At 46.8% G+C, this 26,783-nt stretch overlaps 2 protein-coding genes across 2 annotated transcripts in view; both read right to left on the bottom strand.

Moving 5' to 3' along the window:
- Positions 1-1,039: 1,039 nt before the first annotated feature.
- DOK3 (docking protein 3) lies at positions 1,040-14,755 on the bottom strand. The gene is made up of 6 exons (XM_066614269.1): positions 14,690-14,755; positions 9,738-10,028; positions 8,318-8,408; positions 8,208-8,210; positions 5,466-5,638; positions 1,040-2,002 (listed from the first exon to the last, which is right to left on the bottom strand). Exons 1-6 carry the CDS (start codon positions 14,744-14,746, stop codon positions 1,202-1,204), a joined length of 1,416 nt encoding a protein of 471 aa, XP_066470366.1. The 5' UTR covers positions 14,747-14,755; the 3' UTR covers positions 1,040-1,201.
- Positions 14,456-26,783, bottom strand: part of DDX41 (DEAD-box helicase 41) — a 29,104-nt gene continuing 16,776 nt past the window's right edge. Inside the window, exons 8-17 of the mRNA XM_066614268.1 lie at positions 25,799-25,952; positions 25,507-25,643; positions 22,382-22,544; positions 21,324-21,455; positions 20,900-20,971; positions 20,551-20,647; positions 18,300-18,449; positions 17,945-18,016; positions 17,521-17,631; positions 14,456-15,786 (exon numbers count right to left, since the gene is read on the bottom strand). Of these exons, the coding sequence (XP_066470365.1) occupies positions 15,650-15,786; positions 17,521-17,631; positions 17,945-18,016; positions 18,300-18,449; positions 20,551-20,647; positions 20,900-20,971; positions 21,324-21,455; positions 22,382-22,544; positions 25,507-25,643; positions 25,799-25,952 (1,225 nt within the window). The 3' untranslated portion in view covers positions 14,456-15,649. The remainder of the gene's footprint in view (positions 15,787-17,520; positions 17,632-17,944; positions 18,017-18,299; positions 18,450-20,550; positions 20,648-20,899; positions 20,972-21,323; positions 21,456-22,381; positions 22,545-25,506; positions 25,644-25,798; positions 25,953-26,783) is intronic.

Below are 26,783 nucleotides of genomic sequence, written 5' to 3'. Positions count from 1 at the left end.
ATAAGCACAAATGAAGCTACCATATCAAACCAGCTATCATCTAGCCCAGTACCGTATCATCTTCCCCTGCTGACAGTGGCTCTTGAGAGGATTAGGTTTTCCCAGACTCGCTAGATCCCTTTTGATTGGAGATGCCAGAAATTGTAGCCGGGGTCTTCAACATACAAAGTAGGTATTCTACCACTGAGCTATGACCTCTTATGATACGTCTTATGATATGTGCAATGTACGTGAACACCCATGGGAGTGCCATTAAAAAGGCCACTATAGAAATATTTCTTAAGAGGAAAAAAAAATCCAGAGTAGAACAAGGAAATTTCCAGATGAATTTTCTACAAGCTGTACAGAACCAAAGTAATAGACTGTGTATTTGTGTACATGAGAGAACTAAAATGTATGAAAATATGCTCTATGAATTAGTGCAACAAGGGACCAGATTTAAATTTATGGTTTTAGTTTCAAGGGTTCTGTACATTACAGTGGAAATTACTCAACCCTAGTCCAATCTCACGATCACTCTTTTTCTCACAGATTAGGTTGCAATTCTGAGAGTTGCCCAATTCCTGTGGTGATGAATGTCACTTGGTCTTGATGACTTGAATGCTAACTGGGTAAAGAGGCGCCTTTCAAAGTGATGTCCTCTTACATTTAGCAGGAGGAGAGCAACTGTCCCTCTTTCTCCCAGCATGGAGTCTTTTCCAGTAGCTGCTGCTGGGGTCTTCTGTATTTTTTTTTTAATTGTGAGCCCTTTATTGGGATCCATTTGTTGACAGGGAACCATTTATTGCTTTATTTTAATATGTAAACTGGTTTGTTTACATATTACTACTCTTCTGAAGTGGTATATAAATAATAAGAATGATCTGATCACCTGAGAAACTTCATTTATTGAAACACAAAGGCAAGAAGAAAACCACAACTGTACATAGTCTCTTGGTTTCCTAGAGTCCATTATGCCCACTGATGTGGTTTAGAGGAGCAATCTCCATGTCCATCACTTTTTAACCAAGACTGATTCAGTGGAGATGGGTTACTGAGGGTAGGTCTAGCTGGCTCATCCAATAGGAGAGTTTGTACCCCCAGGTCATGGGGGGGGAACCAATCAAACTGGAAGGCTGTAAGCAGGCACAGAGAAGGGGAAAAAAATAGATGAAGGAAACTCCAGGCCCCAGGTCTCATCCCTGCAGCAAGAGGGCTCCCATTAGGGCTTGTCCACAGGACCAGTGTTCTTGCTGGATGTCTTAGGGGCTCCTCCTTCTCTACTCAACATGCTCACCAACTTATGCTTGAAAGCACCAGCCCCTCTTGTTTTGGATCTGGCGTTCCCTTCACCTCCACTCTCTGTCCCTTTAGTGTCCAGCAGGAGTTTGCGCTGACTCTCTGGGGAGGAATCGGCTCCCTCACTGGGTTTTAAGCCAGGATGACTACTGGAGCGCTTGACCATGACAGGACTGTTGTCATAGATGGGTGATGGCTCAGTGCTGCTGCTGCCACCATCAGGAGTGTCTCTATAGCCGAGAGCAGTCTGCTCCAGAGCACGCAGGTTCTCGTAGAGGTGGTCAGAGACTCGCCCTCCCTGCTGTTTGGCGGGTTCTTCCTCCACCTTACCCCAGGGCTGGAACAGGGCTGGAGAGCATTTGCCAATAGAAGCATAGATGATGGGCGTTTCAGGAGACCCACTTTCAGGGTAAACTGAGCAGCTATCATTAACTGGTGGCCTTGGGATTCTCATTTCCCCAGCTTCCTTGGGGGGTCTAACATACAGCGCTTGTGTCTCCTCCATGTTTTCCGTGCTGCTGGGCCACGCCCAGGCCCCAGCCTTCTGCAAACAGTCTTGGACTGGGGAGACCCCAGCTTTCTTGTCTTTCTCCAGAAGAGTAGCTTTTTGGCGGTCTATGGCAGCAGAAACTGCTCTGCAGATCTCTGCAGCCCGTGCAGTATTAAAAGTGAAGAGGCCCTCTCCCGACTCACAGCGGCGCCCTGCCTCAAAAGAAAAGACAGTCTGGGGGGCGGGGGGGGGGGGGAGGAAGGAAGGACCAGAAGGGAATTACTTAGGGCAAACATTCTTGTGCTTAGTTGTCAACATCATCATCAATCTCTCCATTTGCCTGACCTTGTCTAGTGCAGCTCATTCTCATCATCAAACTGTTTCAACCTGGGATGGGAACCAAGTCATGAAAATTAGTGTTTTTTGCTAACTCGTGTACACTGGATGAAGGATGGGCGGTCTTAAATCAAAATTGAAAGTTAGCACCTAAGGGAGGTACATAGGGCTACTCTGAGCAGGAGCAGAGTCCTACTCGTGAGTAAGAGCAGCGTCCTACTCGTGAGTAAGTGCCCAAGGGTCAGGCATTTAAATCAAAATTGAAAGTTAGCTGCACCTAAGGTAGCACTTAATCGAAGGAAGGGAGGAGGATAAAGTGAAAAGCAGGTTTTCTACTTGTTTAAATTAAACCTATACTTAACCCAGGTTAAACCTAATCTAAGTTAGAACATAACCTAAACAGGTCAGTAAATTGGGACACAGGATCTAGAGAGCAATAAATAATTAAACAAACCCAAATAAAAACTAGCTTGAGGTTACAAAAACAGTCCAGCCTAAGAGAACAGAACTAGGAGGGAAAGGACCTAGGAAGGGCCAATTCCCAACCCATTAAGAGCCCCAGTAGGCTAATCCAAGCAGTCCATTCAGGAGCCTGCAGAGTAGGTCACGCCCATCAGCAGCCATTTGCCTTCCTGAGCTTTTGTAAACTCACCTGGGAAGGCCAGCCCCCTTTCAATCAGGAAGGAAGGAGGGGGGAGGAGCCAGCCAGGAGTATAAAGCTAGGCAGGCCATCGCGTGAGGCTCTCTGCAGACGCGTGTGGCCTCTGGGACACCCAGTGCCTCTGGGAACTAAGTGCCAGGTAAGGCACAAGAGTTTAGCATCTGGGCGAGTTCAGCAGCAGGGCGAGGAGGCCAGGGCCCCATACACTGCCCTTCCTCTTCCCTTGAGAAGAGGGCTGCTATCCAGTGTACGGTTTTTTAAAGGACCCCTAAATAAAACAACAACAACAAAAAAAAAGCTATGCAGTCAGACAGCCAGCAGCAGGGTGGGGGCTATCCAGTGTTCTGCATCGAGTGCCACATGTATGATTATATGCCTCTGGGGCATAAGTCATGGGTGTGTCCTCGCTGCAAGGAGCTCCAGGCTCTCAGGGAACGCGTCCGCTCCCTTGAAGCCTTGGTGGCCGACCTGGAGAAGCGCAGGCAGCCAGAGGAGGACCGTGGGGAGACTTCCGGGGACGATCAGGCTTCGTCCCAACCTCAGGCGTGCAGCTCCTCGGCTGCCCGGGTGGGAAGTCTCGGGACTGGAGGACGTCATCCTGGAGAGGAGGGAAACAATCCCCTAGGGGGGATCCCTTCTCCAGGGGATGGGCCCGTATCCGAGCGCACTCGGGATACTCCTCGGCGGGAGGGGGGTCGGGGGCTTCTTGTAGTGGGGGATTCGATTATTAGAAACATAGAGAGGGGGGTTTGCGACGGATGTGAGGACCGCATGGTGACTTGCCTGCCTGGTGCGAAGGTTGCGGACATCACTTCTCGTCTAGACAGGCTGGTAGACAGTGCTGGGGGAGAGGTAGCGGCTGTGGTGCATGTCGGCACCAACGATGTGGGCAAGTGTAGCTGGGAGGTCCTGGAGGCCAAATTTAGGCTTTTAGGCAGGAAGCTGAAAGCCAGGACCTCAAAGGTAGCGTTCTCTGAAGTGCTACCTGTTCCACGCGCAGGGCCAGCTAGGCAGGCGGAGATCAGGGGTCTCAATGCGTGGATGAGACGGTGGTGTAGGGAGGAGGGGTTTAGATTCGTTAGGCACTGGGGAACGTTTTGGGACAAGCGGGGCCTGTACAAGAGGGACGGGCTCCATTTGAACCAGAATGGAACCAGACTGCTGGCGCATAACATTAAAAAGGTGGCAGAGCAGCTTTTAAACTGATCCCTGGGGGAAGGCCGACAGGAGCCGAGGGGCATCCGGTTCGGGACTCCTCATCCCTATGGGACGAGGATGGGGAGGTTAGAGAACAACAAGACAAAGGCAGGGTAGGAGAAGAAATTGGGAAAGTTAGGGAGATGGGATGTGATAGACGGTTTGGCACAATGAGAGGATGCGGGGACAAAGGAGCGAATAAGCAGCCCATCCTGGGGCATTCCGTGTATAAATGCTTTTATGTGAATGCCCGAAGTCTACGAGCAAAGGTGGGAGAACTGGAATGTCTGGTGACAAGGGAAAATATTGACATAGTGGGCATAACGGAAACCTGGTGGAATGCGGAGAATCAGTGGGATACCGCAATCCCGGGCTATAAACTCTACAGGAGGGACAGGCAGGGGCGTGTTGGAGGTGGGGTGGCCCTTTATGTTAAGGAAGGGATAGAATCCAGCAAAGTAGAGATTGAAGGTGGGTCCGACTCCACCGTAGAATCTCTGTGGGTTAAATTACCAGGCTTGTGCAGCAATGTAATACTGGGGGCGTGCTATCGTCCTCCAGACCAGAAATCTGATGGGGACCTTGAAATGAGGAAACAGATCAGGGAGGTGACAAGGAAGGACAGGGTTGTAATCATGGGGGACTTCAATTATCCTCATATTGACTGGGTCAATTTGTGTTCTGGTCACGATAAGGAAACCGGATTTCTTGACGTGCTGAATGACTGTGGCTTAGATCAGCTAGTCACGGAGCCCACCAGAGGACAGGTGACTCTGGATTTAATTTTGTGCGGTACGCAGGACCTGGTTAGAGATGTAAACGTTACTGAGCCATTGGGGAACAGTGATCATGCTGCGATCCGTTTTGACGTGCACGTTGGGGGAAGAATACCAGGCAAATCTCTAACAAAAACCCTTGACTTCCGACAGGCGGACTTCCCTCAAATGAGGAGGCTGGTTAGAAGGAGGTTGAAAGGGAGGGTAAAAAGAGTCCAGTCTCTCCAGAATGCATGGAGGCTGCTTAAAACAACAGTAATAGAGGCCCAGCAGAGGTGTATACCGCAAAGAAAGAAGGGTTCCACTAAATCCAGGAGAGTGCCCGCATGGCTAACCAGCCAAGTTAGAGAGGTTTGCCTTCTCCCAGCAATTAGCTCTGCTTCCTCAACAAGGCCCATCACGCACTGCAAAAAACATCGTCTGAAAGGTCACATAGCCCTGGTCTTATACTTGTACCCGGAGATGGTTATTTTTGAGCTGGCCAATGTGCTCAAGGTGTGCCTAGGGCCTGTTAGCAGCACCCACTGGGTGTGGGGCACTCTCTACCTGCACGTTTCAGGACAACACAGAATGTCCTCTGCAGCTGCTACTGCTCCCAAAAGCAGTCAGTAGAAGAGTATGAAAACATGGCAGAGTGCTATGTTTCTGGCCTAGGGAATGTGTAGCAGCAAGCTGTCCTGTAAGCACTGGGGTCTCGGGCAGCATTGAGAAGGAAGCAGCTGCATACCTTTTCCTGGCCATATCTTCGGAGGAAGGTGTAAGGCCAGGTGTAGAGGGCTTGTCCAGACTGTGAGTCTTTCAGCACCAGGTGCTCAGTTAAAGGCACCAGCAAGTAGTTCCCTTTCAAGTGACACCGAGCAGAAGCCTCAGTCTGAAACACCGTCACTGGAAAGTCACAAGCTGTTGAAAAGATATTGGGGAGAGGTCATGACATCTGTCAAGGGCATGGGCGTCCTCCATTTCAGTGCACTTGTCATTTATTCCTCCAGCTTTAGAAAATGAACAAAAATCCAAACCGGGCACCACCATCACCAAAATTCTGCACCAAGAAGAATAATAATAATAATAAAATAATAAAACTTTATTTTTATCCCGCCCTTCTCCCTAACGGGACCCAGGGCGGCTATCTGTGCAGGTTACAGAAACCAGAGTAAGCAAAGTTTGTATAAATTTGCTGCTGGCTTTGTAAGATTAATTCTGCTTCAGCTAGGCATGATGAAGGGAAAACTAACATGTGGAACACTGCAGTGCAGCCCCACCGGAAATCTTACTCAAAATTCTTCACAGAATCCCATCTTTTTGCTGTTCTTGTGCAGATTCTACACAGCCCTTGGCTTTCCTCACTCCTTGTTACTCTTGCAAAATTTATTTCATCTTATCCCATCATTCCTTCAAGGAACTAGAAGTGGTGGACATGGTGTGGTTCTCCTGCTGTCCCCAGTTTTTCTCTTACAACAACCCTATGAGGTAGATTAAGCTGAAAGGTATCAACTAGCCCTAGTTCACCAATGAGCTTCATGGATGAGTGATTCAAACCCAGTTCTTCCCATTTCTAGTCTGATGCTCTAACCAGCACCATCCTGGCTCTTTCATCCTCAAGATATCACCCATATTTTCCTTTATTTCTAAAGACAACCACAGTGGCTCTGAAATCAAATGGAGGACACAACTGTATGAACACTTTTCTTTCTGAGTAAGGTTCCATTGAATACAGTGAGCCTCACTTCTAAGTAAACATGCATAAGACTGGGCTGAAGTTTAATGAACCTTAGCTGAAATTTCACTTAGGTTTGATTTCGCCACCTGTCTGCAACCCACTGTCCTATCTTATTTGTACAAGTAGTTGAAGATCTGCTTCTATTTCAGAGCCACTCTGTTCCTTTGAACATCTCCCACCCCTGGGGATATGAAGCTCGCTGGAACATCCACTCAAGTCTGAAACGTTTGTGACCTCCCTGATGCAGCTCCCACCTTACCCAAGGTCACACGTCTCTTCTTGAAGTATCAGTTCTTTTTTTCGTATTCTTTTAATAGAAGCTCTGCGTCCTTCCTGTCAAAGTGTTCTATCTCGGGTCATCCCTCTTTCAGAAAGCTTTTGTCACTCATACTGAAGCCAAGTGGTTCAGAGCTATGCTCAGTACCCTTGAAGAATGGGCAGGCCCTTGGGCAAGTCCAATCATTCAGTTGCTGAATTTGAAAACCCCGTTCCAAATCCTCATTTCAGCAAGTAATTTGAGGGAGTACATTGGCTAAATTACAACTTCTTAGCCCAAGTCACATTTCTCAACATTAGAGCAAGATTCAGAGGAGCACACAGACACTTTGTGCAAGTATGTTTGATTCAGCCCTGAGTTTGCTTTTCAGAAAGCAAACCCAGAGTTGGTCTAAGCTTGTGAAATGAGAAGCCCTTTGATTCCTATCTCACCCTAGCCCCAACCTGTTGGGTGGCTTTGGCAAGCCTTTGTCTCTTAGTCTCAACCTATACATCTGCATTATCTGGACCACAACGCTGACCTACTTTACAGGTCTGTCATACTGGTTACTGATATAATGTATGGCCTATAATGTATGGCCTTACAATACAACAGTCTTGTAAGGTAGTACAAAAGTCCTGTAAAGTAAGCCAGGGGTGGGGTGGGCTGGGGTGTAAGGCTGCAATTACACAGCTTGTGATCTCACACCAGACCTCAAAATAGCTTTACGAAGGTGGGGAAATAAAAGAACGGTTTTAATTATTATTTATGTGACTTATGGTTATCATTTATATAGCACACTTCAAGTGGCCAAAGCAATTCCCATGAGAAATGCTTTGACCACTTGAAGTGTGCTATATAAATGCTAAGGTGTGTTAATAAGTCACATAAGAAATAATAATTAAAACTGTTCTTTTATTTCTCCACCTTCATAAAGCTATTTTGAGGTCTGGTGTGAGATCACAAGCTGTGTAATTGCAGCCTTACACCCCAGCCCACCCCCGGTTTTCTTTTCAATGCCAAATCCCCAAATCGCTGTTGGAATTTTGGAGACGCATTTTCTGAAAGGGAAATTTGGATATGGGGTGAGCAGGACGTGCTGGAAGAACATGCAAACCTCCCTCTGGGTCTCAGCCCAGAACAGCTCAATCCACAGAGCTTTTGTTGGGGGCAGAGGGCAGAAGAATGTTCACTGTCCAACAGTTTGTAAGTCTCTACACAGCACTGTGCTCCCCTAAGCAACACACAGCATTCTTGCCAGAACAAGTTCCAGCTGAAGGCCAATTCTTTCTTGAGTGGTGGGCTTTGGAGATACCACTAAAGGGAAGCAGAGTATTGTTTATTTGGTTCATTCTGTTTGTTCCCACACAGGGGCTGCCGTTTGGATTTTATGTCTCTGATATAAAGACAACTTGGGCCAACTCCAAGCACAGAACTGAGACCTATTTGGCATTCTCCTCACAAGGTTGGATTTCCCAGAAGGGCTGCTCTATAACCAGCTGCCACTTGCCCAACTCTAGTTCCATGAGAAATTAGTTTTACGCCCTTGACCCCCTGGATTTCGCCAAGCCCTTTACCTCACACCCGCTACGCCCAATGCACCTACTTTCCTGCCAGGATGAGTAGATGGTATTCTCCTCCATCTGAGGCTGGGGGCTGGGAGTGTTTCCAGCTGTGCTCAGTGTGGAAGATGTCTTCTGCATGTATCAGAGCAAAGAGACAGGGGAGGCGAGAAGAACTTTTCAGACATTAAAACATCATAGAAAGCAAGAAAATTTGAGCCTTCTGTCAGCATCTGATTATTCCCCTGACTCACGACCTCAGCACAAGGCCATTTCCCATAGGGACAGACTCATCAATCCTTCCGCCTCCATTCTTCTGTGTGAACAAATATATTTGCTCATTCTAAACTTCGTAATTCTTAGAAGTAACAAAACCCATCTAACCTAAGCACTTTCTTTTTTCCTCGTGTCTCACCTGCAAGACAGGAACCTATTTAATTTGTATTTTATTAAAACAAGGTTAATTAAAAAGAGAGGAAAACGCACTTGTAAAACCTGATGCACATTAAGCCTGCAATCTTACATACTCTTATCATTACATGCAGTGAGACTTCAGAATAAATAAGTTCCCTTAAAATCACTGGGCCAAACACCTGAAAATTGTTGTTTTGGAACAAGCTGCAAATGCTTTAAAAAAGAAAAAAAAAAAAAGCTATTTGACCACATCTGGAATGCCCCAGGCGTCATAATTATTGAGATAATAACTTCTAAAGATGAGTGCAAGACTGTAAAAATCCTCACACCCAGTACCAAAAAACCCTGAAAGTTCCAAACCCACTCAAAATCACACATCAATTAAGTAGGAACATTTGTCCCCATAGCAATTGCATCCGAGACTCTTCTACAATCCTACAAAAATCCCTGGGGAAAATAGGAAAGCCTTGGGGAAAGCAGCTAAGTTTGATGTTAGCTTCTCCCATCAGGCCTTATATGGCTGTCCGGTGGACAAGAGACACCTCCTCCCTGTGGTTCAGTGTGTCCCAGGGCAATTCTACTGAGCAGTGAAGTAGCTAAGGGGGTACTGAGGGTAGCAATTGCACCAGGCAACAAGCTTTAGTGGGGCAACAAGCTGAGCTTGACACTAGTGGCCAAAATTGTGAAAACCTTGGTATGTACAAATAATACCATTATATATCATTGGAAAGGTAATTTAATGCTGGATGCAATGAAAAATTATGCTGGAATGTCTGTATTGTATCAAAAGTTATGGTCAATTAACCAGAAAACTTTATTTATTAATAAATTAAATTTGGTTTAATCATGGAGGGTGGGCTACAAAATCTTCTTTGACCCTGGATAGCAGATGTCTTAGCTATGCCACTGCCCCATTTTTCACTTTTTAAAAAGTCTGGGTGTGACATCTCTTCCGGAAGTGATGACACTTCCAGGGCATCATTTTGCACCCTGCACTACACTTTCATTAGCTATGCCACTGCTACTGAGGGAAAGTGTTGAGGTGAATACCTGGAAAGCCAGCTGGCAAATACATTCTATCCAGTCATTTGGTTGATCTGCTGCCAGGAGAATACTGCGCTCCATCATGCACAAATAGAAGGGGGCTGTGTCCTTGGGTGAGCTGTGTTCCCCTGCCCGTTCCATAGAGACACAGTCCGTGAGTCGGATCACTTTACGGTCGCTTTTCCGCAGGGTGGCTTTCTCTGCTGCAACACCTTCCCGCATGTCAAAGTACTCAAGTCGGGCAACACCAGAAGGGCTGTCAGCAAAGAGCTGGGCCCACACTCTTCGCCAGGTCTTCTGTGTAGGAGGGCAAAGGGTGAAAGCATGCAATCAGGGGCTTGCACAGGTTCATAACCGTTCCTGCTGGGGACCCTACACGACTGCATAGGAAAGTAGCACTTAGCATTTGGCCACAGCACTCTTGCTGACATTAGCTAGGCTAGCCTGGCTAACATGCAATCATCCTGCTCCTTGGGATTGCTTAGCCCCAGAAACAAGAAAAACCATCAAGCCATACCTCTGAGACACTTCACCACATATAGCCATGGGTCTGCATAAAGTGTTTGCAGGATCATATAAGTAGAAGAACCTGGCATACTCCCTCTCCCTGCAATTCCACACATTTTTAAAAATTAAAAAGCAGGTTTCTCATTCTCATGGATACAGAAGAAAGCCTGAAAATGGTTGGGAAGTGTCCAGTAAAATATTGAGAAGGCAGAAAGGACAAATGCAAAGCTGCCACTGGCTGGTGGCTCAAGAGCCATAAGCTACTATTTGCAGGGCCCTTTCTCTTCCATTTCAGCCTTCTTCCCTCTTTCCATTTGTCAAAGCATTCCAACTTCTTTCACAACTGGAATTTAACAGCAGAATAAATGAAGCAAGGTAATCCAAGACATTCAAAAGTACTAGTTTGATGTACATCACAATCCACAAATTAAGTTTACCAAGGGAGCCTGGAAATTTAATTCTGATGACCACCAGAGGAAGTTTCCTGTATAGCCCACCACTGATATAGTAAACATTTTAGAAACTGGCACCAATACAGGGAAACAGAGTGTACCTGTTTCAAATGAGGATTTGGGTTACAAGATGTGAAGGTCGAGAAAATGAAACAAACAATCAGAAAAGTTGTAGGGGGGGAAGCCAGTCCCCCCGCCAGTGCATTTTCCCCATTTTTTTCTTCCCTGATGAACTGGAAGCAGTTTGAAAGACAGATTTTTCTCTTGTATGATGGACATTCCACTATTGCCTCTAGCAAACAGATAGTACAGGTTTTTGCATTCTGTTTTTGGATAAGGCTGACATTCTTCAGTATTGTGAGAAGACTGTTTTTAGATCCAGGTAATTTTTTAGAAATGTGCTTTTGTTTACAACATTGCTGATTTTTTCCACGACTTCAACATTTCCAGAAGTTTTGCATCTCTTGCTGGGCACATCAGTGTCATGCGCTGGAGGTGAGTAGGTGTGGGGTGGAGGGGAGGCACATACACACCGTCCCCATACATATCACCACCTACCACTTTGTCCTGTAAAACCCACTCACAGGGCAGCAGGTGCAAAATGGTTGCATTTTACCTCTGCGGAACAAGAAGTAGGAAACCATCACTAACTACTAGCAACAAAAATTGGCTACAAGTGCAGCCAAAGTTTATGATCCTCTGCTGATCGTGCAGTGTCTGGATACCTGTTGGTACTGTGTACCAAACAGGCATGTGAAGAAGAGCATTTTAAGCAGTATCAGAAGGCAAGAAGACATTGAGGTTGATGCTCCAACTGTCCTCCACCCATTCCAGTGATAAAAGCGATTTGGAATGAGTGCAACACCACATACCAAAGAAGCCCACTGGGCCACTTTTCTGTTCCCTCCTGTGCCCCTGAAGCATGAATTTCAGGCAGGAGAAGGAATACTTTCCCAGAACTGCAGGCGAAGGCCACTTCCGTCAAGTCAGATTTGCTGAGTAGCCCATAACAGACAGACCAGCAATACAGCCTAAACTAGTGCTTCCCAAAATTGTCACCAAGACCTGTGTTTTAAAATGACAATATATTGTGACTTGCTAGACAAAAAATAGATAGAAAAATATTATTAATAATAAGTTAGTAATTAATAACAAGGGTGCTGGGCGCCCAAGTCTACTAGAGACCTTACATATAAAGTATGTGTGCGCAGACATTTGTAGACTCTCCCGAGAAATGCAGTTCAAGGGCCGTTCTCCCAAACCTTTATAGTCAAGTTCAGGGTAATCAGAAGGCTGAACCGTAGAGCAAAATGTACAGTCAGGGACTTCCAGGCCAGATAAAAGTCTGAAACTGGGTTCACATATGATCATCTGTATATCAATTATTAGAGAAAATTGGAAAATGTAACATTTTAACTTGGGGGTATGGAGAATAACTTACACTGCAGTTTAGCATTCTAGCTAACACTTTTCTCCTCTGTGAACTGGGCAAGATTGCTTTCAAAGTTTTTTTTTTAATGTTTCAATTAATGTAGTTTCAATTTAATGTAACTTTTCATGACCCACCAAAAACTGGCTCATGACCCACCAGTGGGGTTCCACGCACAGTTTGGGAAACACTAGCCTAAACACTTACAGCTTTGTATGCAACAAGTGCAAACATTTTCATTCTTCAACAAAACCAGAGTTTTGGAATCCAGTTTCCTAGCAGGTGTAGCCAATGTAACATGCGGGCTAAAAACACAAGCTGCAAGTCAAAAAGTCCCTGGTTCAAAACCTCACCTCCACTGCAAGCTCACTAGATGGCTTTAAGGAGAAGAAACTGGTCCACCTTACAGAACTGTTGGAAGGTTTACTGAGATCAAATGTATTTACTGGGAGCCTTGCAATGTACTATGCCTGAGATATTCAATCTGCATCCCGCCTCCCTAGGGAGGCATGGCTAGCCGATGGGGGCGTCATGAGGCATCTGGGGAGAGGTGGCTGCAGCTGATTCTGCAGAGCTCTGCTCTGCTGCACCTGCTGACTTTTCTTCTGCCTGCCAGTTTTTCAGCTGTGAAAGAGGTGGGTGGGACAGTGTGAGGCTGGGAGGGCATGTGAAACATTGTGGGGGAAGGTGGGAGAGGCGGCTGGCTGGGCATTGGCAGAGGTGCCATATCTCATCATGGAGCTCTCTCCATGTGTGACCCCGCCCTAGGGACTACATTTCCCAGTGTGCCCCTCACCCTGGATATCCTGGGATTGGTCAAGGCTGGAGGAGAGAAGAGTGCAGAGGTGCTGCATCTCATCAGCACAGGGTGCGCTCCTGACAGGCTTCAAACTGGGAGGGAAGAGTAAGCTCAGCTAAGGAGGGAGCCAGCCTGCTCTTAGTGGGGGGTGTCCAAATGCCCCAGCCTGCATTCCTCCATCTTGCCTGGGGGGAACGGGGGTGGCATCTGTATGTTGGGTGTATGTGTGTGAGCAGCCCCCATCTACTTTGGGGTGAGTTGTAATCTTGCTCTGTGTGGCTGAAATCGTTTCCACACTTTCCTGGGAGTAAGCCGCATTGACTCAAATGGGACTTACTTCTGTGTAGACCTACACAGGCTTGGAGTCTGGGTCAGCTTAACCAAGGATCCTCACCTTTCTCTCTTTCCTCCCTTCAAAAAAGAAAAAAGTCACTCTTGATGGCTTTGTCTTCAAAAATTGATTAAAAATAAAAATCCCCATTCCTTTTTAGACTTTCCCCTTTTCCCTCCTGCCTCCTTTTGGGGGGGGGGGTACTCTGTTGGCTACTATTGTAAGACAAAAGGCACAATCCTAGCTAGGTCTACTCAAAAGTAAGTCCTATTGTGTTCAATGGGACTTACTCCCAGGAAAGTGAGTTTAGGATTGCAGCCACAGTCTCTAGGTCTCAGTTTGCATCAGTTTCCAATTAGCAGATACACACAAAACAAAGTCTTCCCCTACCCCAGCAAATTCATCACTTCCCCCCTCCCTTTCCCAAACCCTCCAGGTGTGCTGCTAACAAACTCAGGGCACAATCCTAACCAGGTTTACTCAGAAGTAAGTCCTATTTTGTTCAGTGGGGATTACTCTCAGGTAAGTGTGGTTAGGATTGCAGCCTCAGAGTGCTGGCAGCCTTGTTTCTAGTGTATAATTATAACACCTTCATCCCCATTTTGGGGGTAACTGAGGTGAGGTGTTGTAATGGGGAGCCATGGCCAATGGCCACACGGATCAGGGGAGGCGCAAGCTGGAAGAGTTTGAGAACCACTGTGCTATGCAAATGCTAAGTGTTAATGGCTTAGTGTAGCGCCCACTTTGGACACAAGGGGTGAAATGCCACATTTGCCACCCTGCGTCTAAAACAGATGATAAAAAAATCAGAGCCACTGAGCCATTTCTTCTCAACGATCATGCCATATCCGCTTCATGTAGGCAGGCACCATGGTGAGCTCTGACTTCACAGTCCACTTCCATGATGGGGAGGGGGCTGAGAATTGCATTTGCTGGCACCTGCAGCACTACAGTTGGCCAGAGAAAGAGCCAACACAGATCCCAGCCCCAAAACACAGAAACATGGCTGTCTCAGTCAAAAAAGATGCTTGATAGCCAAGTTCGAGAACAAGTTTCTCAGTTCCACAAAGTCCCACTACAGCAAGAGAAAGGCCAGACTTTTTGGGCTCCCATATTTAAAGAAGCCAGCACATATGGGCAGATCTCCATGTGGTGGGAGGAACAGACAACACTCTCCATTCCCTCCCTACAAACATCCATTCTTCATTTTGTTTATAAATTAATTTTAATGACATGACAATACGACATACATTTTGCTGGTAAAGTTCAGGAATATGAAGTTAAAGGGTAAAAAAAGACAGAATAAACACAGAAAAATCACCTCAAGCAGAGATCAGCACTCCCTAAATACAAAAAAATATCCACAGAAGCCTCCGAATTCACCCCCACACAACACAAAGGCTCCCTTCAGAACCAGCCCCGCTAACAACTCCCATTTACCTTCCCAAATTTGAGATGCTGGACATATAGGACTCCATCCTTCACGGGGCACTCCATGGGGTAGGCTCCCAACGAGCAACACAGGGAGGAGCGAGGCAGAGACTGCTGAGATAGTGAGCAGTTGTGGCTGTCACAGGGATGAGTCAGTATGTATGATAGCAATGCTGACTTCCTCTGCCTGCTAACTTCCTCTTTTAAGCCTGCATGCACACAGGGAGTTGCAACAGGCAGAGGAGTCCCAGGACTCACAGAAGGTCCCAGGGGACTTCTGACTCACTTAGCTCTGGGGGGCAAACAGTGCTGCCTGCCTGCAGCTGCAGAGCAAGGCTGCTGCAGGCATAGAAATGTTTAGACTGAGCCAGATGGGGCCACAAACGCAGAGCTGACCGTCACATCTGAGTGGTGGTACATGATCCTGTGAAACAGTTCCTGGAATTGTCGGACACAGCAACAGAAGACTTATGAGCTACTCTGTCTCCGTTGCCTCCTGAGGGGTGCTATGCTTGCCTAACACTCACACAGCCACAGTCACTGATGCAATGGGCTATTGCGGCACGGGCCTGCTCTTTTCTAGGAAGTGCAAAGGAGATTTAAGTGGACACGAGGTGTCCAAGAGGGTAGAATGGGGCAACCCACAGGCACCTGCCTCGCATTGTGGAGCCAAAAGCAACAACTGCAGGACAAGCTGTACACAATACCCTTTTATGTCGAATTTGTGGGAACTGGAGTGGCAGGCAAATGATCACCCTCTGCCCTTCACACTGGGAAGCATTTGCAAATGCTACAGCAAAGAAGAAACCACCTTCCAAAGACAGACAGTCCTCTGAGGTCCCACGTCCTTCTCCACCTGACAGTGTTCTCTCCAGTAAGCTAGACCATAAGTAGTGTTGGAGAAGAGTGGTCCATTCAGCACAAGAACGTCTTTTGCTGGCCTGGCTGCCACAAGGCACAAATGAGCACCTAGAAGTCCATGGAGCTGTGTGCCAGGTAGTCCTTGCGCCCAATGTTGCTGACTTGCTTGGTCTGCATAGCTTCCAGCTTGGGGCAGTCTGTGATGCGATGGCCCAAGCCCCCGCAGAAGGCACAGCCCCTCTCTCCTAGAAGAAAGAGCACAGCATCAGCCAAGTCCTCGATTGGGGGGGGGGGAGGAAGTGGAGGCAGTGGAGCAGAGAGGTGTCACTGCAGCACTCAGATACAGTCTGGGCCAGCGGTTTTCAACCGCTGTGCTGTGGCAAAACAGTGTGCCGTGAGGCGGCCTTAGGTGTGCCACGGGGCCAAGGAGTCACGCAGCAGTGACTGCTCAGAGCCTCGCGCAGCAGCAGGAGAAAAAGGGGCAGCCGCAAAGGGGCTTGGAGGCTCCTGCTGTTGCTGGTGCCTGCCCCGTGTGCTGACTGGCAGCCAGCCAGGCAGCTCGAGAAGCCTGGAAGAGCTCCCGGTGGGCAGGAATGTGGAGGGAGTGAGGGCGAGGAAGGAGTGAGAGCGAGCCTGACGGTAGAAGCAGGTAGGAGCCAGAAGCAGCTGGCTGGCAAGGATCCTGGAGAGACCCTTTTCCTTGCCTGCAATGCCCCAAAGTGACCCTCCCTGTGTTGCCTCCCCTGGCAAGGCTTTGGCAGGAAGGGCGCTGGGCCACAATCCTACCCACACTTACTTAATGGGGCTTACTTCTGAGTAGACGTACAGAAGCTTGGTTGCTCGCACTCCTTCTTGAATAAATAAGCAGGCAAGTGATCCTTTTCTTCCCCCGCACCTCCTCCCCTCCTGCACACACATCCCCCCATCATAATTGCAGTTAACCCCTCTGACTGCCCCTTCCCACCCCTCCCTCTTCCCCATCTTCCAAAGTTCAAAACCAGTTGCTTCCCATTCATTCTCTCTCTCCCTCCCCCTCCTCCCCAGTGAATCCTGCACTTGTTTCAGCCACATCTCCTCACTGTCCCTCCAGTATGCTCAGTCTCATCTCTCTTTACCAACACCTCCTGGCATATCAGAGCATATCAATTGATAACAGTTTGAACAGACCTGCTTCAAAACCTTTCCAGAAACCACATACACCTCCCACTCCAAGCTTCTTGGGAATTTCTTTCATTGTCATGTAATGATCTAAGGCTGCAATCCTAACCATACTTTCCTGAGAGTAAGCCTCATTGAACAAAATAGAACTTACTTCTGAGTAGACCTGGTTAGGAACGTACCCTTAGTTTTTTTAATTAAATTGTAACATAATAATGTAATTAAAAACTAGTAGTGTGTCTTGACAACTTTAGTGCCTTGTAAGTGTGCCATGAGCTGAAAAAGGTTGAAAATGGCTGGTCTGGGCAATCAGCACTCTGCACATCTCTGCCAGACTCAAAGAAATTTAACTTGAAAACTCTCGCAACAAGTGGAATTTGTTGACTTTACTATCTGCAAAGTGGTTCTTTGTGCTTTTCCTTTAGCAAGGTCTGGGAGCTCTATGCAGCCACAGGGAGACTCACAGGCAGGGCTGCACGTTTCTTGGACCCTGCCGGAGGCCAGTGCAACCCCTCAGGTAAGGTTAAAGCCCTTGGGTCCCTGCAACACTGCATTCGCTGCAAAGTCATCAGGGTCTCCCCCCACACCAACACAACATTCCCAGAGTCCGAGTAGGACTTTGGGAACCTGTATGCCATAAAGGTTATTGGATTGGATTGGACTTTGGGAACCGCTGTTTTAGATGGATTAGTACCAGAGCCTTCATCCACTGCAGTTCTGGCCAAGGCCGAGTCGCCTCTTCCATGATATTCCCATCTATCAGGTCAACGCTGCCAGCAAAGAGCGTTGCCTTGTGTTCCACACTCTAAGGAGCCTCTTACCTCCAATATCCAACATGGACTCATCTCCGCAATGCAGCACTTGAAGCACAGGGGGCACCTTCTGCTTGGCCTCCAGCAACAGCGCCTTCAGGTCCATAAGCACAGACTCATCTGGGGATCAAGCAGCAAGTTAGAAGAGGCACAAGCCAGTTTCCATGCAAAGCACAATGGACATCAATTACAGAAAGGAAGAGCAGAATGCCTATGCAAAAATGAATGGCTGATTCCATCAGAAAGGTGCTCACCAAAGCCCTCTGCCACCACAAACTACATGCTGGCTTCCCTGCAGCACACTCTTTTCAGCAGTAACTCATCAGGAAGCATGGCTCTGTTTGTATCCCTGGGGGACTATGCCTCAGTCCTGCTAGTTCCATAATCCCAACATTCCCTTGTAGCCCAGCCTCTCCAGCAGCTAATTCCTTACCACAAGCTTTGTTGATGAAGGTGGTTGCAATGCCAGTATTCCCCGAGCGGCCCGTACGACCAATTCGATGAACTGGGGGGGGGGGGGGACACAAAAGATAGGCACAAAAAATCAAAGAGAAGCAATTCCTTATCCTATTCACTGAAGGGGCAGGAACCCTAAGTTTAGCCACGCTCATTTTAGACACAAATGCTGCACAATAGCTAGCCCAGTCCTATGGGTCTACGCATCTTCTCTACCCTCAAGGGGCTTTTGAACAGGTCTCAGGGTTGCTCCTTCCAAGGAGAAGTTCTGGGCATAGACAAGGAACCTAGGAGACAGAGAGAGGAAGCTGCAAGTGGTCTTTCTTCCATACCATAGTTTTCTATTTCCTCAGGCATGTCATAGTTAATGACATGCTGGATTGCTGGGAAGTCCAAGCCTTTGGAGGCAACATCAGTGGCAACGAGAACATCCTTCTTGCCATCCCGGAAGGCTTCAATGGCCTTAGTCCGCTCCTCTTGGTCTGCAGGATGAAACAAACAGGACATTGATGCATTATAATCCAAAGGCTATAAATGTCTGCATTCAAATAGTCTGCCAAGAATAATTCACAGTCCCAAGACAAAGCACCATTGTCCTCACAGATACATATATGAACTGCTAGAGTGAACAGCCCCAGCAACCTCCAACCCCAGCTCTTATTTTCATTACAGTGGTGATATGTCTAATGTGCAAAAAAAAGGAAAGCATGTGACGCTGGCTGATGCGTGATACTGTGCCCTAAGTAAGCTTCCACTTATCAGATTTTAAATCTAAAAGCAGGAAGGGTTTGACGCCAATTTAAAAATGTTAAGCATGCTTCTAGGCCAGGGGTGTCCAAACATTTAGGCAGGAGGGCCACATCATCTCTCTGACAGTGTGTTGGGGGCCAGGAAAAAAAAAAGAATTTATATTTAAAATTTAAATAAATGTATATAAATGAATTTATTAGAGATGGAACTTATATGAATGAATGAAGGTCTCGCACTAGCTCAAGGCCTATAAAAGGCCTTGCACAAAGCAAGGCCTGCCTTTCCTTCACTGCTACTGCTGCATCACAGATATGAAACAGCAAGCAGTGGAGGGAACCCTTGTCCCACAGCTCATGGAAGTGGTTGAACAGTTGCCCTCAAGCTGAGAGCAGCTGTATTTGGCAACATGGGCTCCAGCAAGTCTCCAGATGGCCAGAGGCTCATTGGAGACTGGGGGCTCCCCAGGGGCCAGATTGGGAGCCCCCAAGGGCCACAGGTGGCCCCAGGGCCAGGGTTTGGGCACCCCTGTTCTAGGCCATGGATGAAGGGCAAAATTCCCAAAAAAATAGATCTAAGGCCAAGCCCATCATTTTTATTTTCTACAGTACTTCTATTCTCAACACACTCACTGAAGGTGCACTGCTAGGGCACTGACTTCCTAGCACTGAAGCTAGTACATTAATCCATGTGGAATGTGATCAGGCCAGCCTGGCCATGAAGCAACCTGAAGCAGCACCCCGGAGGGGAAGCAAATAGATCTAGACGCCCCCAAGCTGGTCTGGCTACTGCTCTCTCCAGTCTGCGGCTCCACCGGAGGCTCTAATCTTCTTCTGAATTGCCAAGAGCAACTCAGAAGAGGACTGCAGCAACCTTTCCAGCACTGCTGGAGCAAGGAAAAAAGCTCCTGTGGCTCCAAATCACTTCTCCCCACCCAGGAAGCAGCAAATGGGCAGGGAAAGGTGATTTGGAACTCTGCTCCCTCTTCCCTTTACTTACCAGAAATGCAGCATGTAGCTTCCCTACTCTGAGCTGCTTCTGTTTCCAATGAACAGAGTGATGCATGCATGCACGACTTCTGTTTATTTGAAACAGTATAAAGCGCAAAGAAGGAAGGTTGCATGCAGTGCTTCTGGTAAGGGAAGGGGGTGGGAGGGCTCCAAATAGCCTCTACCTGCCCACGCAGTGCTTTGTAAACACCAAGTGGGCAGGGAAAAGCAATTTGGAGATGCTGCAACTTTTGTTTTTCTTTCTCCCCCCAGCAGAACCAAGGGGAAAGGGGAGAGGAGAAAGCTGCCATGGCTCACATCTACGTGCTCCCACCGTCTTGAACCCTCCCCCCCATCCACAGAGACACAACTGCAGGCAGGGACAGCATTTGGGAGGGCGGAATTCAGGTGGTGTGGGGGCACAGACCACCACTGAATGGCCCAAGCCATACTGGGAATGCTTCAAGGCCTGCTAATGCCTTTGGGCTTCCTCTTTGATCCTCCTGTTCTAGATTCTTCTAATTTTTGGCCTTCTCCACACACAATGACTGCAAATTCTGGGCATCTTTCAGTTGCCAGGGATTAATACATGAGGAGGACTAAAAGCACAGACCAATACAGGTTTACTCAGAAGCAAATCCCATTGCATTCAATAGGATTTACTCTCAGGACATGTGCAGAGGATTGCAGCCCAAGTCTAACTATGGTAAGCCAGTGCCTCTGTCACAGACCCCATTTTTTTTTTTTTTTTGCTCCTCTTACAGAATGAAACACACCATGTGATTGTGGCCTAGATTTGCTCATCCTGGATAGAAAGAACAGCACTAAAATAAAGCCTCTTACTCACCTTTGCCGCCATGTATGGCCACAGCCTCCACGCCCTTCAGTAGCAAGTATTCATGGATTGCATCTACATCTGCTTTTTTCTCAGCAAAAATAAGAACCTGTCAAAGAAAATAAATTAATATGTAATTGGTGTCTTAAAGAACAATCCCTAAATCTAAGTAGGGTTCCCCTTCCTGATCCTGGAAGTTCAATGCAATACAAAATGCTGAAGCAGGAACTTAGCAGTGCCAACAGCTTCTGCTTTAGAAGAAACATTCGGCAGGCTAAGCTTTGATATGCTTCCTTCCTCGCAAGGAGAACCAGAACAGTGAGACTCAGGAGCAATGACCATCAGCTGAATTGATACTCACAGGTGGTGGGGTCTTCTGTAGGCACTCGAGCAAATATACCATCTTGGCTTCCTCTTTCACATACTCCACTTCCTAGGTATGACCAAAGTGAAAAGGTGAGAGCCACATAGTAATAGTGCTTTCTGCTATGAAAAAAGGGAGGAGAACCAAAGCAGAAGACACCACTGACCAGGGCTTAACAGGATCAGAACAGTGCAGTTTGGATGTAGGAAAAGGACACTGATAAAGAACATCTACATCTTTATTAACTTCCAGAGTTAGTCTGTTGCTGAAATCAACAGATGGGGCTGGCATTTTACTAAGGAAGAAGAGGATTTTAATGCTTCTCTGGAAAACACCATAAATAAAATCATTTGGGCCACCAACCCAACTTGCACACCATCATAATAAGACCCAAGAAAGGCTCTGTGAGCCAGTGACACACCTGTATGACATCCAGGCTGGCAGCTCCTGCACGTCCCACATTGATGGTGATTGGTTTTACCAGAGCACTCTTAGCAAAATTCTGGATCTTCTTAGGCATGGTGGCGCTGAAGAGAAGGGTCTGTCTTTGGCCCTAAAGGAGACAAGGCCCGGAGAAGGAGGTGGGAAACTAGGGATACATTGCCACAGACACAGGAAGCCAACTTGCATGCAGTGACTGGGAGCACTAAGAAGTGGAGCAATGAAACTGTATACGTGAGGCAGACTTGCCAACTGAGCAGCACTGTGTGCAACTCTGAATCACAGCACAGAATTCTGCCCTCCGAGAACCTCAGCTTTCATTTCCAGAATGCATGTTGCTAGCTCTTATGGCTGGCAAAGTCAGATTTCAAAGGAACAGGGAATGCCTGACAACTCAGAAGTCATGGTAGAGGGAGGTTAGGGCTTCAGATTGTATGTCATCTTGAGGGAGGACACACAGTGCTGACTATGACTGAGCTAAGCAGCTGTACAAGAAGCAGCATCTAGAATTAGAGGGGGAAAAGGAGAGCTCACAAGGGAAGTTATTTCTGAGGCACAGCCCTTTATGACTATACAATCATATACCATTCCTCAGTCAGTAGTTAATTTCTAAAAAGAAGATATTTGTCAGGTCTTGAATCTGCCTAGAAATCACACCACTGACTAGGAAACCTTTCCCTTTAATCTCAGGTGTGAGGCCAACTGTGGTTACTTTGTGGTGAAGGAGAGTCAACATTCTTTCTCCTTCACATATTCCAGGATAGATCCTGGACTCTGAAAACAAACTAGGTTCTGTTCCCAAGATCAGCCTGTATTTTTTCATCTAGACAGGGAGAAAAGTGCTGTTGCCAGGAACCAGAGTCTAAAGTAGGTAAAAAATTCAAGCAAGCCAGAGGTGTGTGCCCTGCCCAGGAGAGCAAGCAGAGTGGCCATGCCTCTGGCATCAGGAAGGAGCATGACTCAGAGAGGAAGACAGTCACTGAAATACCAAATCCATTTGGACAAACCCATTTGGCACAGCCGGCCCCTGCCTGGTACCTTGAAGTAGGAAAAGATGGTGCGGATGTCTCCCTCAAAACCCATGTCAATCATCCTGTCAGCTTCATCCAGTGCCAGGTAGCGGCAGACATCCAGGCTGACCATCTTCTTCTGCAACAGATCCATCAGTCGACCTGGGGTTGCTACCATCATGTGCACACCACTGTGAGAAGAGAAAGAGACAGAGTGGCAGAGGAATCTCTGATCTGGCCATCTAAATAGAGGGGCAGGACTCAATTTGTCCCCATTTGCTGCATATGATAGCAAGACTCTCTCTTTCTCTCCCCTCCCACCTCCAGTTATATTTACACAACTCAGTACAAGCAGGGATAAGTACTCCTGCCAAGTTATTCAAGAAGGCATGACTGACTACTGACTTGCGTACTACGCATGCATTATTTTTTCTCCCCTGTAAGGATACATTCCCCACAGATGCTGAGCAAAATCATGAAAGGCTATCCAGATTCTAGAGCTTTCCTCTGCCTTGCTTTCAAGAGAGGCCCACCCAAAACTAAAGCCCTGTTCTGGCCACACTCACAAAAACAAGTAGTTCAGAAGTAGGGGCATGGGTAAGTTCTTCTTTTAAGCGGCTCTACCTGGTGAGCTCCTCACTTTGGAACTCTTCTCTCCAAGATGGCAAAACAGAACTTCATATGTTTTTAGGACTACTTAAACTGATAGAAAACATTCCTGAATGTGGCCCATGTTCTATACTCTACACCAGTGCTTCCCAAACTCCTACAAGGGAATTGGGAGCATGGGTGGGAAAGAGGAAAAGGCAGCATTGTAATCTATAGGATTGCACTGTTGCCAGGGATGGGAGGGGAGTTTTTTTATTTACCTGCAGCCAGTGATGCAGTCCTGTGGGATCTGGAGGCTGCAAAAAGTCAAGAAAAAAAAAGGGCACTTCTGGTTTTTGCAATGAAACCGGAAGTGCCCTTTCTTTTTTAGACATTTGCAGGCAAGAGGAGCCCTGCAGAGGGCTCCCCAGACCCTCAGGACTGTAGCACTGGCTGCAGGTTAAGTAAAAAAACAAACCCACCCGACCCCAGCAGCAGCACGATTCTGGGGATTGCGATGCTGCCTTCCCCCAACCCCTTAAAGGGCAGGGGCAAGTGCTTCACTGGCTGGCGGGTCACGACCCACCAGTTTGGGAACCACTGCTCTACACAGCAAGGAACTGATGCTGAGGAGTTCAGTAAATCTGAACCAAAACTTATTCAAAAGAGATATCCCAGAGTTGTAGTGTTTCAGATGAGCCCACTATGTACTACAAGGATGCAATAAGCAACAGAAACAGAAACAGAAGCTATATAGGTAGCTATGATTTGAATAAAGAGGAGGTGACTGAAGAGGATCAGATGAACACAGACCCTGCTTTCTGAATAGTCATGCAACTCCATGCAATTCCTCTATCATTTTTCTTGAAAGTATTGTTTACCTATAACTTTTTAAACCTATAGAACAAAGTCTTTGTCTTTCGAATCAAGGATGTAAAATTCAAAATTTTATTTATGGGTATTAACTTCTGTTCATTTGGCTTACATTATGATTGTTTTGACTATATTTTGTACAACTAACATTGCATGTAAAGAAATATGTAGATTATACAGTAATAGCTTTGGGTTTACTTCTGTGAGGGAAAATACTGAATAGGAAGTTAAATGTTGATATCCTTATAATGTTTGAATACATGTGTACTCTATACATTTTCTGAACCAACCAGTAGCTCTACTGCTGATTTTCTGGCTTCTTCAGAAAACATTTGGTCTTTTAAGGCTCACAGGTTTTCTAGGACTTTTATTAGTTGGTGCCCACACTGAAAAGCACCTGTGCTGAGAAGTGCTCGGTTAACAATTTTTCCATAATAAAGGTATCAGATTTATTTGTTTTAAACCTCCCTGAAAGGCAGCTGAATCACACAGTCCTTGATGCTTTGTATCAAAATTTAAAAACCAAATGGTGCTACTCCCCTGGTGGTGAAAATTGAATATTAAACTAAATAATTCATCATGTGCCATCCTTTAATGCTACCCCAAAATCACTGACTTCAGACTCACTGATCCTGGGCTAGTTTTTCTCATTTCTCTACTTTAATCTCTCATGTGAAATTTCTCAACAATATGAAGGCTACAGTGCAGCTCAGTCAGTATGTGTAAAGACTTGATTGTATCATGCTTTGTTGGAACATAGCTGCTATCTGTGCTGTTATGTAGAAGTAGTAGCCTTTCATTGTATGCGCTTGTGGTCTGGGATTTCACTATTAGGAAATAAAATGTTAATGTAATCTGAGGCTATGGGATGATTCAGACAACCCAGCAGACTAGTTGTGAACATGGCTCAGAATCTGACAGCTCTCTTCCCCCCTTCCCTTATCTCAACTCCTAAATACAGGTATGCGCAGCTTAACAACCATTTGATTCATGACTGCACATATGAAGGTGGTCAAAGCACAATAAAGATGCTCTTAATGAGGCAACTGAGTCTCCCATAGCCTGCAACAGAGTGCCTGTTTACACAACAAAGAGGCTCTTAATGCAAAGAAGAGGCAATCTATCTCCAGTAGCCTGTGCAACCAGCTAGTGTCTGGCAGGGAGTGTCTGTTTACACAACAAAAGGCAATAGATTGGATTGAATGTTCACTTAATGGCCTAATTGCATAACAACGGGGAATTGGAGAACATATCCCCATCGTTAAGAGCTGCACACCTGTATAAATGTTCTGTTTTTGTTGAACCACACAACTCTATGTATCACCTGAGCTCAGGAGCCGTGGCTTTCAAACGACAACAAAAATCTTGGTTTCCCATCATGGTTTGTAACCCATAATTAAACCACAACTCCCTGGTTTGGACAATATATGCAACTGTAGTTAAATGAAACCATGATCCCCAATGCACAGGCTCAACGAACTTTGGATCAGGTTGCCTGAACTGGCCTATTTTAGTGGCATTGACTAGTTCTTTGTACTACTAGAACTCGTACACTTCCCCAAAACATAACCTGAAATGTCACTGTTTAATAGAAATGACAGTCAGTTGTTTAGTGGAAAGAAAGAAGGGAAGAAGTGGGGAACTCCAACCCCACTCTGGATTCTCCTCCTGGCCCTTGAATGCTGGGCTTACTGTTTGATGGTCTCCATCTGCTCCTTGACAGACATGCCTCCAATGCACAGGGCACAGCGCAGAGCAGGCATCCCATCCTCGTGCAGCAGGCGGCAGTAGTACTCAAGGATACCATGTGTTTGGCGAGCCAACTCCCTCTGCAGAAACAAGGGGCCCGTTAGCAGGCAACTACAAAGTTGAGTGTGTACTACTCACATCTTAACATTATTACTATGACTTTGGCCACAACCTCTGCATATCTGAGTGAGTGCACAATGTCAGTTAAGCACAGGATAGAGGTCAGGCAACTTACTGAGGGGCAGATGGTCAGCCCATAGGGCCCTTCTCTCTTGGAAAATGGCAGCCGCTTCTCCTGCTCCAGGCAGAACATGATAACAGGAAGGGTGAACACCAGAGTCTTGCCAGAGCCAGTGAACGCGATGCCAATCATATCTCTGCCAGAAAGTCTATAGGAAAAGGAAAGGAGCAAGTGAGGGCATCCATCTATGCTATATGGGAGGAGAGAAATCTATTACTGCCAGTTAGAGGGCAGCAGCATTTGGCCACTTAAAGGAAAATCAAAGTGGAGAGTCTAGATCTGCAATTCTAGACACACTTTCCTGGGAGTAAGCCCCACTGAACACACTAGGACTTACTTCTGAGTAGACATGCATAGGACTGTGCAGTAGGTAACTTGTGAACTGTAGGCTGCAGCAACACTCAGAGGACCTGAGCTTCTGTCTAAGACAGTGTTTCTCAATCTGTGGGTCGGGACCATTAGGTGGGTCACAAGCCAATTGCAGGTGGGTCCCCATTCATTTCAATATTTTATTTCTAATATATTAGACAGTGCTACCATGGTATGTTATTGCATTTGGGGAAACGTTACAGACCTGCACTTTTAACAGACTACTATATATATGCCTTTAACAATGATATCAATGGGACTTTCTTATCCCCTGGGGGCTGGGGATAAGAATAGGCCCTCAGTTTGGCTGTACTTGTCGTAAGAGGCGACTAAACAGCCACCGGGTAGATGGGACTCGTCAGCCTGGGAAGGCAGCTCATCTGAGAGAAGGAAAACTCTGATCCCAAACCTCCACTGCCTTGTGGCTACATCCAGTTATGGAAAAGGCTTCAGGAGTCAACCTCGAGGCAAAATCCGGAGCCGGAGTCCCTGAGGCAGTTCATGGCTGAACACAGTCACGTTCTGGCAACTCCTGCGACGCCGCTGGAACCAACCGTATTGGCCTCTGCCTTTCCATTGGACCATTTCAGTGACATGGAGAGGGGGGATT

Source organism: Tiliqua scincoides, chromosome 2 (genome assembly GCF_035046505.1).
Source record: "Tiliqua scincoides isolate rTilSci1 chromosome 2, rTilSci1.hap2, whole genome shotgun sequence".
Lineage (NCBI taxonomy): Eukaryota > Metazoa > Chordata > Lepidosauria > Squamata > Scincidae > Tiliqua > Tiliqua scincoides.
The sequence above is the reverse complement of the archived record's forward strand: the minus strand, read 5'-3'. Positions and strand labels throughout refer to the sequence as shown.

Coding starts and splice junctions, on each gene's coding strand:
- DOK3 (XM_066614269.1), bottom strand. CDS start 14,746: ATGGAGTGCCCCGTGAAGGATGGAGTCCTATATGTCCAGCATCTCAAA. Junction 8,409..9,737: donor TTTGCCAGCTGGCTTTCCAG/GTATTCACCTCA, acceptor TGATACATGCAG/AAGACATCTTCCACACTGAG. Junction 2,003..5,465: donor GAAGATATGGCCAGGAAAAG/GTATGCAGCTGC, acceptor CCCGCCCCCCAG/ACTGTCTTTTCTTTTGAGGC.